The sequence below is a fragment of the Bombina bombina genome, chromosome 4 (genome assembly GCF_027579735.1).
Source record: "Bombina bombina isolate aBomBom1 chromosome 4, aBomBom1.pri, whole genome shotgun sequence".
NCBI lineage: Eukaryota > Metazoa > Chordata > Amphibia > Anura > Bombinatoridae > Bombina > Bombina bombina.
In genome coordinates, this window is record NC_069502.1 from 758535230 (window position 1) to 758550228 (window position 14999).

General features: G+C 36.0%; 1 protein-coding gene across 2 annotated transcripts in view; it reads right to left on the bottom strand.

Annotated features, from left to right (window-relative positions):
• The window catches only part of LOC128656889 (saccharopine dehydrogenase-like oxidoreductase), a 109307-nt gene that overhangs the window by 61113 nt on the left and 33195 nt on the right, over positions 1–14999 (bottom strand). For both annotated transcript variants that reach the window (XM_053711054.1, XM_053711055.1), the window contains exons 3-4: positions 10136–10216; positions 7990–8119 (exon numbers count right to left, since the gene is read on the bottom strand). In XM_053711054.1, the coding sequence (XP_053567029.1) occupies positions 7990–8119; positions 10136–10216 (211 nt within the window). The remainder of the gene's footprint in view (positions 1–7989; positions 8120–10135; positions 10217–14999) is intronic.

Genomic DNA, 14999 nt, shown 5'->3' on the forward strand with positions numbered 1-14999 from the left:
TGTACAGCCCCCTGTGCATTGTAAATATATTTGCAAAGCATAACAACATCTTCATAAAAGATAGAAGTTCACCCCTAAAAATATTAGAGAGGCATCTTCAGTCTGCTGTTGATATAGCTGTAAATGAAGTAATAGTCTTCAGATTTTAGGGATCATGTGATCGTTCCTCAGGGGAGAGTACCATCTATTTCCAGTTATATCTTTGGCTCCCCCTAGGCAAGATTAACCGCTTCAATATGGATAATGAGCTATGCTCAACATGCACATTGTGGCCTGTGGGCGCATGAATTTTCTTTATAGAACTTTGTTTGCTCTGGTTCATGTTTATCAAAAAGTTAATTAAAATTAATGTTTTATGTGTCTTTAAAAAAGGGACAGTTTGGTCAAAATGGATGTGTGCATAGATTGAATACAAACATATTTACAGATTAAATCTAAATATCCCCAAATCCAGAATTCCAAATTCTGAAATACAAACTCATTAATTTATTTTATAGTAATATGAATACAAATGTATTCAAAATTAACAAGCTTTATTATGACATGAACATATTGACTAAATGACATGGAATTGTTGAAACTAGGTCCCAAGTCCTAGTACCATTGTACAGATGTAAATAAGCAACTATTCCAAAATCCAAACCTTTTCTGGTCTCAAGACGTTTGGATAAAGGGTTTTGTATACAAACATGTTTCTAGTAAAAGTGAACACTGTTTTAGTGTTCGTATTTTGCGCTGCACGTTAAAATTTAAAGGGACACTGAACCCAATTTTTTCTTTCATGATTCAGGTAGAGCATGCAATTTTAAGCAACTTTCTAATTTACTCCTATTATCAAATTTTATTCATTCTCTTGGTATCTTTATTTGAAAAGCAAGAATGTAAGTTTAGATGCTGGCCCATTTTTGGTGAACAACCTGGGTTGTTCTTGCCGATCGGTGGATCAATTCACTCACCAATAAACAAGTGCTGTCCAGGGTCTGAACCAAAATTGTCTGGCTCAGCTTACATGCCTTCTTTTTCATAGATAGCAAGAGAACAAAGAAAATTTGATAATAGGAGTAAATTAGAAAGTTGCTTAAAATTGCATGCTCTACCTGAATCATGAAAGAAAAAAAATTGGGTTCAGTGTCCCTTAAAATTGCGTGCTCTGAGTCACAAAAGAAACAAATTTGGGTTCCGTGTCCTTTAAATTCTGTAGCTGCTCTAAGATCAAGTGGGGGATAGTAACAAGCAAGCAATGATGCAAATGGAGTCATTACCAGACAGTAAAAGCATCTTAGTGTCTGAGCAAGTGTATTTAAAATGCTAGTAGACTCTTGAAACAGCTATAGCTTTTAATTGATACATTTTTTGATTATACATGTATATTGCAAAACCATTTCTATTTAAAACAGACACCATGTGAATTCCAACTCTGGCTGGAATGTCACTTTAAGAGGATTATGAAATCCAATAATTTATTTCACGATTCAGATGGTTCATGCGATTTAAAACAATTTTTCTAATTTATGTTTTTTTATCAATGTTTCTTCATTCTCTTGGTATATTTTGTTGAAAAGCAGGGACATATGCTTAGGAGCTGAACCATTTCTGGAGCCCTTTGTGGCAGCAGGTTTGCAAGAATGTTATCCATTTGCAAGAGCACTAGATGACAGCACTATTTCCTACCATACAGTGCTTCAGACGCCTACCTAGGTATCTCTTCAACAAAGAATATTATGAGAACAAAGCAAATTAGGAAACTTGTTTTATATTGTAATCTGTCTGAATCAAAAAAACATAATTTATGTAAGAACTTACCTGATAAATTCATTTCTTTCATATTAACAAGAGTCCATGAGCTAGTGACGTATGGGATATACATTCCTACCAGGAGGGGCAAAGTTTCCCAAACCTTAAAATGCCTATAAATACACCCCTCACCACACCCACAAATCAGTTTAACGAATAGCCAAGAAGTGGGGTGATAAGAAAAAAAGTGCGAAGCATATAAAATAAGGAATTGGAATAATTGTGCTTTATACAAAAAAATCATAACCACCCCAAAAAAGGGTGGGCCTCATGGACTCTTGTTAATATGAAAGAAATGAATTTATCAGGTAAGTTCTTACATAAATTATGTTTTCTTTCATGTAATTAACAAGAGTCCATGAGCTAGTGACGTATGGGATAATGACTACCCAAGATGTGGATCTTTCCACACAAGAGTCACTAGAGAGGGAGGGATAAAATAAAGACAGCCAATTCCTGCTGAAAATAATCCACACCCAAAATAAAGTTTAACAAAAAACATAAGCAGAAGATTCAAACTGAAACCGCTGCCTGAAGAACTTTTCTACCAAAAACTGCTTCAGAAGAAGAAAATACATCAAAATGGTAGAATTTAGTAAAAGTATGCAAAGAGGACCAAGTTGCTGCTTTGCAGATCTGGTCAACCGAAGCTTCATTCCTAAACGCCCAGGAAGTAGATACTGACCTAGTAGAATGAGCTGTAATTCTCTGAGGCGGAATTTTACCCGACTCAACATAGGCAAGATGAATTAAAGATTTCAACCAAGATGCCAAAGAAATGGCAGAAGCTTTCTGGCCTTTCCTAGAACCGGAAAAGATAACAAATAGACTAGAAGTCTTACAGAAAGATTTCGTAGCTTCAACATAATATTTCAAAGCTCTAACAACATCCAAAGAATGCAACGATTTCTCCTTAGAATTCTTAGGATTAGGACATAATGAAGGAACCACAATTTCTCTACTAATGTTGTTGGAATTCACAACTTTAGGTAAAAATTCAAAAGAAGTTCGCAACACCGCCTTATCCTGATGAAGAATCAGAAAAGGAGACTCATAAGAAAGAGCAGATAATTCAGAAACTCTTCTGGCAGAAGAGATGGCCAAAAGGAACAAAACTTTCCAAGAAAGTAATTAATATCCAATGAATGCATAGGTTCAAATGGAGGAGCTTGAAGAGCCCCCAGAACCAAATTCAAACTCCAAGGAGGAGAAATTGACTTAATGACAGGCTTTATACAAACCAAAGCTTGTACAAAACAATGAATATCAGGAAGAATAGCAATCTTTCTGTGAAAAAGAACAGAAAGAGCAGAGATTTGACCTTTCAAGGAACTTGCGGACAAACCCTTATCTAAACCATCCTGAAGAAATTGTAATATTCTCGGTATTCTAAAAGAATGCCAAGAAAAATGATGAGAAAGACACCAAGAAATATAAGTCTTCCAGACTCTATAATATATCTCTCTGGATACAGATGTACGAGCCTGTAACATAGTATTAATCACAGAGTCAGAGAAACCTCTTTGACCAAGAATCAAGCGTTCAATCTCCATACCTTTAAATTTAAGGATTTCAGATCCTGATGGAAAAAAGGACCTTGAGACAAAAGGTCTGGTCTTAACGGAAGAGTCCACGGTTGGCAAGAGGCCATCCGGACAAGATCCGCATACCAAAACCTGTGAGGCCATGCCGGAGCTACCAGCAGAACAAACGAGCATTCCTTCAGAATCTTGGAGATTACTCTTGGAAGAAGAACTAGAGGCGGAAAGATATAGGCAGGATGATACTTCCAAGGAAGTGAAAATGCATCCACTGCCTCCGCCTGAGGATCCCGGGATCTGGACAGATACCTGGGAAGTTTCTTGTTTAGATGAGAAGCCATCAGAACTATTTCTGGAAGTTCCCACATTTGAACAATCTGAAGAAATACCTCTGGGTGAAGAGACCATTCGCCCGGATGCAACGTTTGGCGACTGAGATAATCCGCTTTCCAATTGTCCATACCTGGGATATAAACCGCAGAGATTAGACAGGAGCTGGATTCCGCCCAAACCAAAATTCGAGATACTTCTTTCATAGCCAGAGGACTGTGAGTCCCTCCTTGATGATTGATGTATGCCACAGTTGTGACAATGTCTTATCTGAAAACAATGAACAACTCTCTCTTCAGAAGAGGCCAAGACTGAAGAGCTCTGAAAATTGCACGGGGTTCCAAAATATTGATCGGAAATCTCACCTCCTGAGATTCCCAAACCCCTTGTGCCGTCAGATACCCTCACACAGCTCCCCAACCTGTAAGACTCATATCTGTTGAGAATATAGTCCAGGTCGGAAGAACAAAGAAGCCCCCTGAACTAAACGATGGTGATCTGTCCACCATGTCAGAGAGTGTCGTAAAATCGGTTTAAAGATATTAAATGAGATATCTTTGAGTAATCCCTGCACCATTGGTTCAGCATACAGAGCTGAAGAGGTCGCATGTGAAAACGAGCAAAGGAGATCGCATCTGATGCGGCAGTCCTAAGATCCAACATTTCCATGCATAAGGCTACCAAAGGGAATGATTGTGACTGAAGGTTTTGACAAGCTGATATCAATGTTAAACTTCTCTTGTCTGACAAGGACAGAGTCATAGACACTGAATTTATCTAGAAACCTAAAAAGGTTACCCTTGTCTGAGGAATCAATAAACTGATTGGTAAATTGATCCTCCAACCATGAACTTGAAGAAATAACACAAGTCGATTCGTATGAGATTCTTCGAAAATGAGAAGACTGAGCAAGTACCAAGATATCGTCCAAATAAGGAAATACCAAAACCCTATTCTCTGATTACAGAAAGAAGGGCACCGAGAACCTTTGAAAAAAATTATTGGAACTGAGGCTAGGCCAAATAGTAGAGCCACAAAACTGGTAATGCTTGTCTAAAAAGAGAATCTCAGACACTAAAAGTGATCTGGATGAATCGGAATATGCAGATACACATCCTGTAAATCTATTGTAGACATATAATGCCCTTGCTAAACAAAAGGCAGGATAGTCCTACAGTAACCATCTTGAATGTTGGTATCCTAACATAACGATTCAATAATGATAGATCCAGAACTGGTCTGAAGGAATTGACCTTCTTTGGTACAATGAAGAGATAAAATAAAACCCCAGCCCCTGTTCCAGAACTGGAACTGGCATAAATACTCCAGCCAACTCTAGATCTGAAACACATTTCAGAAATGCTGAGCCTTGCTGTGTCAATTGGGACACGGGAAAGAAAAGAATCTCTTAGCAGGAGGCCTTAACTTGAAGCCAATTCTGTACCTTTCTGAAACAATGTTTCTGAAACCAGAGATTAAGAACGGAATTGATCCAAATTTCTTTGAAGAAAACGTAATCTGCCCCATACCAGCTGAGCTGGAATAAGGGCCGCACCTTCATAGGTACTTAGGAGCTGGCTATAGGTTTCTATAAGGCTTGGATATATTCCAAACTGGAAATAGTTTCCAAACTGATACCGCTCCTGAGGATGAAGGATCAGGCTTTTGTTCCTTGTTGTGAGGAAAGGAACGAAATGATTATTTACCCTGGAAAGAAAGGGAAAGCAAAGTTGACTTAGAAGACATGTCAGCATTCCAAGTTTAATCCATAAAGCTTTTCTAGCTAAAATAGCTAGAGACATATACCTGACATCAACTCTAATGATATCAAAAGATGGTATCACCAATAAAATTATTAGCATGTTATAGAATAATAATAATGCTATAAAATTATGATCTGTTACTTGTTGCGCTAAAGCTTCTAACCAAAAAAGTTGAAGCTGCAGCAACATCCGCTAAAAATATAGCAGGTCTAAGAAGATTACCTGAACATAAGTAAGCTTTTCTTAGAAAGGATTCAATTTTCCTATCTAAAGGATCCTTAAATGAAGTACTATCTGCCATAGGAATAGTAGTACATTAGCAGGAGTAGAGACAGCCCCATAACCTTAGGGATTTTTGTCCCAACAAACTCTAATCTGTCAGATGGCACAGGATATAATTTGCTTAAACGTCTAGAAGGAGTAAATAAATTACCCAAATTATTCCATTCCCTGGAAATTACTTCAGAAATAGCATCAGGGAGATAAAACACTTCTGGAATAACTACAGGAGATTTAAAAACCTTATTTAAACGTTTACATTTAGTATCAAGAGGACCAGAATCCTCTATTTCTAATGCAAATAACACTTCTTTAAGTAAAGAACGAATAAATTCCATCTTGAACAAATACAAAGATTTATCAGCATCAACCTCTGAGACAGAAACCTCTGAACCAGAAGAACCATTATCAGTATCAGAATGATGATGTTCATTTAAAAATTCATCTGAAAAAAAGAGAAGTTTTAAAAGACTTTTATGTATACTAGAAGGAGAAATAACAGACATAGCCTTCTTAATGGATTTAAAAAATAAAATCTCTTATGTTATCAGGAACACTCTGAAAATTAGATGTTGACGGACAGCAACAGGTAATGTAACAGTACTAAAGGAAATTTTATCTGCATTAATAAGTTTGACATGACATGCAATACAAATAACAGCTGGAGAAACAGATACCAAAAGTTTATAGCAGACTTAGCTTGGTAGCTCCAGCACTGTGCAGTGATTTTCCTGTAGTAACTTCTGACTCAGTTGCAACGTGGAACATCTTGCAATATGTAAAAGAAAAAAACAACATATAAAGCAAAATTGATCAAATTCCTTAAATGACAGTTTCAGGAATGGGAAAAAAATGCCAGTGAACAAGCTTCTAGCAACCAGAAGCAATAAATAATGAGACTTAAATAATGTGGAGACAAAAATGACGCCCATATTTTTTAGTGCCAAAAAAGACGCCCACATTATTTGGCGCCTAAATGCTTTTGGCGCCAAAAATGACGCCACATCCGGAACGCCGACATCTTTGACGCAAAATAACGTCAAAAAATGACGCAACTTCCGGCGACACGTATGACGCCGGAAACGGAAAATAATTTTTGCGCCAAAAAAGTCCGCGCCAAGAATGACGCAATAAAATGAAGCATTTTCAGCCCCCGCGAGCCTAACAGCCCACAGGGAAAAAAGTCAAATTTTTGAGGTAAGAAAAAATATGATAATTCAATGCATAATCCCAAATATGAAACTGACTGTCTGGAAATAAGGAAAGTTGAACATTCTGAGTCAAGGCAAATAAATGTTTGAAAACATATATTTAGAACTTTATAAATAAAGTGCCCAACCATAGCTTAGAGTGTCACAGAAAATAAGACTTACTTACCCCAGGACACTCATCTACATGTTTGTAGAAAGCCAAACCAGTACTGAAACGAGAATCAGTAGAGGAAATGGTAAATATAAGAGTATATCGTCGATCTGAAAAGGGAGGTAAGAGATGAATCTCTACGACCGATAACAGAGAACCTTATGAAATAGACCCCGTAGAAGGAGATCACTGCATTCAATAGGCAATACTCTCTTCACATCCCTCTGACATTCACTGCACGCTGAGAGGAAAACCGGGCTCCAACTTGCTGCGGAGCGCATATCAACGTAGAATCTAGCACAAACTTACTTCACCACCTCCCTTGGAGGCAAAGTTTGTAAAACTGATTTGTGGGTGTGGTGAGGGGTGTATTTATAGGCATTTTAAGGTTTGGGAAACTTTGCCCCTCCTGGTAGGAATGTATATCCCATACGTCACTAGCTCATGGACTCTTGTTAATTACATGAAAGAAATATTTTTTTTGAGTTTCATATCCCTTTAACTGCCCCTCAGTGGTCATTGTCTTTTCCTGCTGCAAACATGAACAATAATATATAAGAAACCTTATAACAAATGCATGGATACAGTTGTATGTATGTTTGTAAAATGACAAAACAAAGCTTTCAAAAATTATATACAGTATGTTTTATTTATTTTAATAAAGATGGCAAGAACATTCATGAAACTACTTTTTAGGTTATCAATAAACACATTTGAAATCATAGCAAATTATATAACTATTCATGTTGTGCAGAGTTTTGCAGCTTCTAAATTAAATTAGCACTGTGAAATGTTTTTAGTTTTGTACACAGGAAGTTCTACTTATCTAGACATTTGTTCATGGTGACTGTTTGTATTCATCATTAGTAAATAGTCACAACATTTATAAATCAATATTGTCCAATTTTCATTTTGTATACCTTTTAAGCTGTTTCTGGTGAACAAAACACCTAAATCTGCTGGAATGGAGTCAAAACCACTGCTGCCGACAACATATACCCCCTTTTCCGCAGCTTGACTGTCATACTTGAAATACATTCCTTCAAGAAACTAAAGAAATAAAAGTTAATTATCGTAGATTAATATAATTCACCAGCCAAAAAGGAGGCTACTAGAGCAAAACTGAGCATTTAATGTTCTTAAAAAGGGCACTGTATTTTCTTTTAATCAGCCATAGAAAAAATTAAACATCCTGACTTTGCCACAAAAAAATTGTAAATTAAAGGGACATAAAACAGGTTGAGATCTTTGCATATCCTAAAAGGGCTAATTAAAAATTGTTTGCAAGAAAAAAAAATTAGTTTAAAAATTGCTGGCAAGTATTTTAAAATAATTTTCAAAAATAAGCAAAATGAATTACATAGCTAAGCTGCCTGAAGCAGCCAACTCCACCCCTCTTATCAGTGTTTAGACACAGGCATTGTATTTCAACTGAGTTCATAGCTTCTAGGCATGCTCCAGCAGATAATCCCTATTTACATTCTACCAAAAGAACAATAGATCTAGATACAGCCATAGAAGGAAATGTGTGGGGGGAGTTAAAGCTCTACAGTTCAGAAACTAAAAATAAAGGGTTAAGGAGAAGCACTGCAGTATAAATTTGCAGGTAAAGTACGTTATTATATTTTGTCTCTATCACAACTTGTTTTATGTCCCTTTAAACTTAAGCTAAAGAACCAGTATTAGCTGTGCATTTTCCACTAGTGTTCATTGGCTTATATGTACTTCCTACCTATGTTCAAAGAGCAGGAAGTGCCTATCAACCAATGCACAATAGTGGGAGGTACCTAGCAAAAAGTAAACAACTGATACTGTTGCATTAGTTTCAATATAAAATGTGTGATGCATCTAACTTTTTTTGTAGGAAAATTAAAAACAAAAACAAAAAACAGTGCTAGTTCTTGTGTGCCATATAGATATAGATAGCATTGTGCTCATGAGAACGATAACTGGTGTACAAGAACCAGCACTGTCTAAAATGCAAGATTGTAAATAAGACTGAGGTAAGGGACAGTCTGCAAAGCCTTCAATACAAAATTATCATATAACAGTGTTGGTTATACAAAACTGGAGAAACTATTTTCCAGTAGACTCCCTTTAATATAAAAAGAAACTGGGTTATTTAAAGTGAAAGTAAATCCTAGCATTTTACAAAACGCTAGGATTGAGTTTTAAAACAACTAAAGGGGACTTTCATTCATTAAGTATAAGATACTTCATGTAGAAATCTCCTTTATTTGTTTTAACCGATCGCCGTTTTTAGCTGCTACAGCAGCCCACGGCTAAAAAAAAAATTTTAGTAAGGAGGTGACGTTTTCACCGCATGGCTATTGGCTAAGAGGTGAAAACGTCACCTTTTAGCAAAAAATTTATTTTAGATGTGGGCTGCTGTAGCAGCTAAAAACGGTGATGGGTTAAAACAAATTAAGGAACTTTCTACATGAAGCATCTTATACTTCATGAATGAAAGTCCCCTTTGTTTCAAAAATCAATCCTAGCGTTTGTAAAACGCTAGGATTTACTTTCACCGTAACACAATTCATTAAAATAAAATTATATATTTCTTACACAAACACATTGCATCATAACCTCTGCTGCTGTAGCTTGAGTCAAAAATTGTTAAAAATAATTGAAAGACTCATACAAAATACACATCTGCTAAACTGTCAGCGACACTGTATAGTTAACATTTAAAGGAGAGACAGAGAGAGATTCCAACATTAATTTTAGGAAAAAGACTAAATTTCCAATTGGTGGTCACATTTTTTTTTTTTAAACAGCGCATCTTTTTAAATGACATCATAAAAAACATCTTTAGAGAGAGTTTGGATTAGTAAAAACAAAAAGAAAAAGCTAAAATGATGCTGTCCATCAACCTACAAGAACCTTATTACATAAAGTCATGCCCCTTTAAAGTCAATTTAACTGACATAGGTATGTAAATTAATCATTTTAAAAAAGGTGGGGGGGGGGGTTGGTTTTTTTTTTAACCATAAGCAGAACCTTTAGGTAACTGGGAATTAATATTCGCCAAGTAGATATACAGAAAATGATAATCATACTTACTTGAGGCTCTCCACTGATGTCAATAAAGTGTGCTCCATTTTCCACGCATGCCTTTACAACAGGTTCCCCGAAAAATCTGTACTGTAATGAACAGAAAACAACTCTTTATGTGAAGAAATATATTGTAGGGTCATCAGAAAGTATTTATGAACTTCAAGGTAACTGTATACCTTTATCAAGTATGTCATTCAGCATAACCAACTTTTTCATAAGGTGGGTCACAAACATGAAAATATTTTTATCACTGGAGAGCATTTACATTTGGACTGCTAATGGTACTTTGCCTACTGTACCAAGAGAGAGAGAGAGGGGGGGGGTGAATATATATATATAAAAATCAATGTAAATATTTGCATAGGAAATTAGTACATCTAGGCAAGTATCCCCGCTTGCTTTCCCCCAGAAATTCTTAATATGCAATGTTTCCAATGCACAAGAGAATTGTGGGTAAGATATGCAAATTCTCAGTTTTTTTGCTTCAAAAATACTGTTTTGACACAGCGATCCTTTTAAACAGGAATATGACAGCAAACCAGAAATCACTCACTAGACAAGCCTGTTTCGTTCTTTTTGGAACTCATCAGTAGGAGATAGATTTCTGGTTGCTGCATTGGAAAAGCTATTTTCATGGTTAAACCAAAATTCATTAAAATTATGGGGGGAGATAAAAAACTGAAATTAAAATCCTCCATGTCTCAAAATTAAATCAATGTAAATATTTGCATAGGAAATTAGTACATCTAGGCAAGTATCCCTGCTTGCTTTCCCCAAGAAATTATTAATAAGCAATGTTTCCAATGCACAAGAGAATTGTGGGTAAGATATGCAAATTAGGTATGCAAATTCTCAGTTTTTTTTGCTTCAAAAATACTGTTTTGACACAGCGATCCTTTTAAACAGGAATATGACAGCAAACCAGAAATCACTCACTAGACAAGCCTGTTTCGTTCTTTTTGGAACTCATCAGTAGGAGATAGATTTCTGGTTGCTGCACTGGAATAGCTATTTTCATGGTTAAACCAAAATTCATTAAAATTATGGGGGGAGATAAAAAACTGAAATTAAAATCCTCCATGTCTCAAAATTAAATCAATGTAAATATTTGCATATATATATATATTTTAGTTAGGTAGTTAGGTCTTATGACACACTACTTCACACAACATGTTTCTCAATGTCCAATACACTCTTGGAGCATAAAAATACAAAACACAAAATAGTTCAAATAGAATTAGCTAGTGCTACCTGTGCTGTGGTTACATAAATAGTATAAAGTCCCTTTATTTTACAGTACACTACAGAATCTTACTGTACATGTTTCTCAATGTCCAATGTACTCTTGGAACATAAAAATACAAACCACAAAAAAAAAAAAAAGGTCAGTTTATGCACTATAAAGTATTTGTACAATACTCACTTTATTGCTAACAACTTTAAGCTGTCCCACCGCCACACCATAGCTTGATCACCCCCACACTACTCCCAGATGACTCCCACACACTCTTTAATCTCCTCCAAAATGGCCGTTTCGCGGGCATTCTCAGGTCCGCCCACGGCCGCACACTAGTCTGCCACTCATCCTCCCTCTCCGCCTCTGTTTGCAGGACACTCTGAGGATTTTTAAAAAAAAAAAATTGCGTACTCTCGTGATTTTAAAACCGCAGCGATTAATCGCGGTTTAAAACCACATCTGCGATTAACCGTGCAGCCCTAATTTATATATATATATATATATATATATATATATATATATATATATATATATATATATATATATATATGTTTAGCAAAGATGTGCACTCTCACTTATATGCAACAACAAGGGTGCTAGTGAAATTAGATACAAAATCAGAAACAGACCTTGCACTCGCTGGATTTTTTAACAAACTTTTTTACTTGGCAAAAATAGTGACGTTTCGGGGACAGTGTATCCCCTTCCTCAGACAGTGAATGCTTCAAACTTAGGTGAATTTATACAAACAAATAAATAACCCCTCCCCCCAATTAGCAAAAAAAAAACCCGCCAAAAGTGTTGCTATGGTGACCATATGTCACAAAGTGAACATCGTATATACATTGTAATATAAGCAATCAAAGCTATGACAGTGAAGATGATAAAATTAAAAGACCTGTAGTCAAATGAACATGGTAAACAACTTAACATTTCAAGTACTGGTATTCTTAACAAATCCCTAATGTCCGTTATTGTCCGGGGAGCCAGCCAATATTGGAAGCCTTATATGTTGTAGCCTAGGTGGTCAGGCATAAAATACACACTCAAAACCTACCAAGATGGGAAAACAAAGTTCTAATGTAGATCGCCGTGTCCCACGCCACCGCAACACGCCCGCACTAGGTAGAAGAGACAAACCCGGAAGTGCATCGGCCGATCACGTGTCTGGCCATGCACCAATCACTCGGGTTGCGGTTGGGGTTGTCATGGCAATGGGTCACAACGATCCAAATAGCAACAAAGAAGCATATTGGACAAATCAGCTACTAGGCATAACATTGTAATAGTACACATCAAATAGATACTTGTAATAAGTGCTGCTACAATGGCTATACCACTGCCGTAAATATAACCAGTAAATCATATATATAGAGCCATCTTGCCGTATTCTGATTCTATACCCCCATCAGAATACGGCAAGATGGCTCTATATATATGATTTACTGGTTATATTTACGGCAGTGGTATAGCCATTGTAGCAGCACTTATTACAAGTATCTATTTGATGTGTACTATTACAATGTTATGCCTAGTAGCTGATTTGTCCGATATGCTTCTTTGTTGCTATTTGGATCGTTGTGACCCATTGCCATGACAACCCCAACCGCAACCCGAGTGATTGGTGCATGGCCAGACACGTGATCGGCCGATGCACTTCCGGGTTTGTCTCTTCTACCTAGTGCGGGCGTGTTGCGGTGGCGTGGGACACGGCGATCTACATTAGAACTTTGTTTTCCCATCTTGGTAGGTTTTGAGTGTGTATTTTATGCCTGACCACCTAGGCTACAACATATAAGGCTTCCAATATTGGCTGGCTCCCCGGACAATAACGGACATTAGGGATTTGTTAAGAATACCAGTACTTGAAATGTTAAGTTGTTTACCATGTTCATTTGACTACAGGTCTTTTAATTTGATCATCTTCACTGTCATAGCTTTGATTGCTTATATTACAATGTATATACGATGTTCACTTTGTGACATATGGTCACCATAGCAACACTTTTGGCAGTTTTTTTTGCTAATTGGGGGGAGGGGTTATTTATTTGTTTGTATAAATTCACCTAAGTTTGAAGCATTCACTGTCTGAGGAAGGGGATACACTGTCCCCGAAACGTCACTATTTTTGCCAAGTAAAAAAGTTTGTTAAAAAATCCAGCGAGTGCAAGGTCTGTTTCTGATTTTGTATATATATATATTATATATATATTATATATATATATATATATATATATATATATATATATATATATATATATATATATATATATATATATATATATATATATATATATATATATATATATATATATATATATATATATATGTTAGGGTTGCACTGATACCATTTTTTTATGACCGAGTACAAGTACCGATACTTCTTTTCAAATACTCGCCGATACCAATTACCGATACTTATTTTTTAAAGTCATCTGACAGTTTACCAAGCACAATACAGACTAATTATTTAAGATTATTTCTTTATAATTATAAAGGACTGTAATTCGAAAGACATTATGAAATAATAAAAGTTTTGTCACAAAGTTCACTGAGCATGTTTATAAATAAAAAATATTACAATAAAATATTACATTTAAAAGGGGTGATGCAATTGGGTTGTAGGGCTGTTATATAACATCAATCTGACATTTGTATGGAGGTTCGAACAGTCTTTCACTTTCCACGCTACTGCATGAGACAGAAAGATATTTTTGGGCCATTTTAGCCAGAGCTGGAAATCTGTTTATTAACAGCCCAGTACTTCAGGGGTTTGTCTGAACGAGGTACAGTGATCTTTCCTACAATAATACAAATAACAGCAATTTGTATTGGCAGAACAGTAGTAAACGATTTTTAGTTTAGTCTCCACTCCAGTTTAAAATGAAATGGGAACATGCAGTTTGAAAAAACGCCACAAGGTAGCATATGGGTAGGAAGTGGAGGTATCGGTTTAAGTATCGGTGCATTTGCACGAGTACAAGTACTCATGCAAATATTGGTATCGGTACCGATACTAGTATCGGTGCAACCCTAATATATTTATTAGGGTTGCACCGATACCATTTTTTTATGACCGAGTACAAGTACCGATACTTGTTTTGAAATACTCGCCGATAACAATTACCGATACTTATTTTTTAATGTCATCTGACAGTTTACCAAGCACAATACAGACTAATTATTTAAGATTATTTCTTTATAATTATAAAGGACTATAATTCAAAAGACATTATGAAATAATAAAAGTTTTGTCACAAAGTTCACTGAGCATGTTTATAAATAAAAAATATTACAATAAAATATTACATTTAAAGGGGTGATGCAATTGGGTTGTAGGGCTGTTATATAACATCAATCTGACATTTGTATGGAGGTTCGACTCTAAGTTGAACAGTATTTCACTTTCCACACTACTGCATGAGGCAGAAAGATATTTTTGGGCCATTTTAGCCAGAGCTGGAAATCTGTTTATTAACAGCCCAGTACTTCAGGGGTTTGTCTGAACGAGGTACAGTGATCTTTCCTACAATAATACAAATAACAGCAATTTGTATTGGCAGAACAGTAGTAAACGATTTTTAGTTTAGTCTCCACTCCAGTTTAAAATGAAATGGGAACATGCAGTTTGAA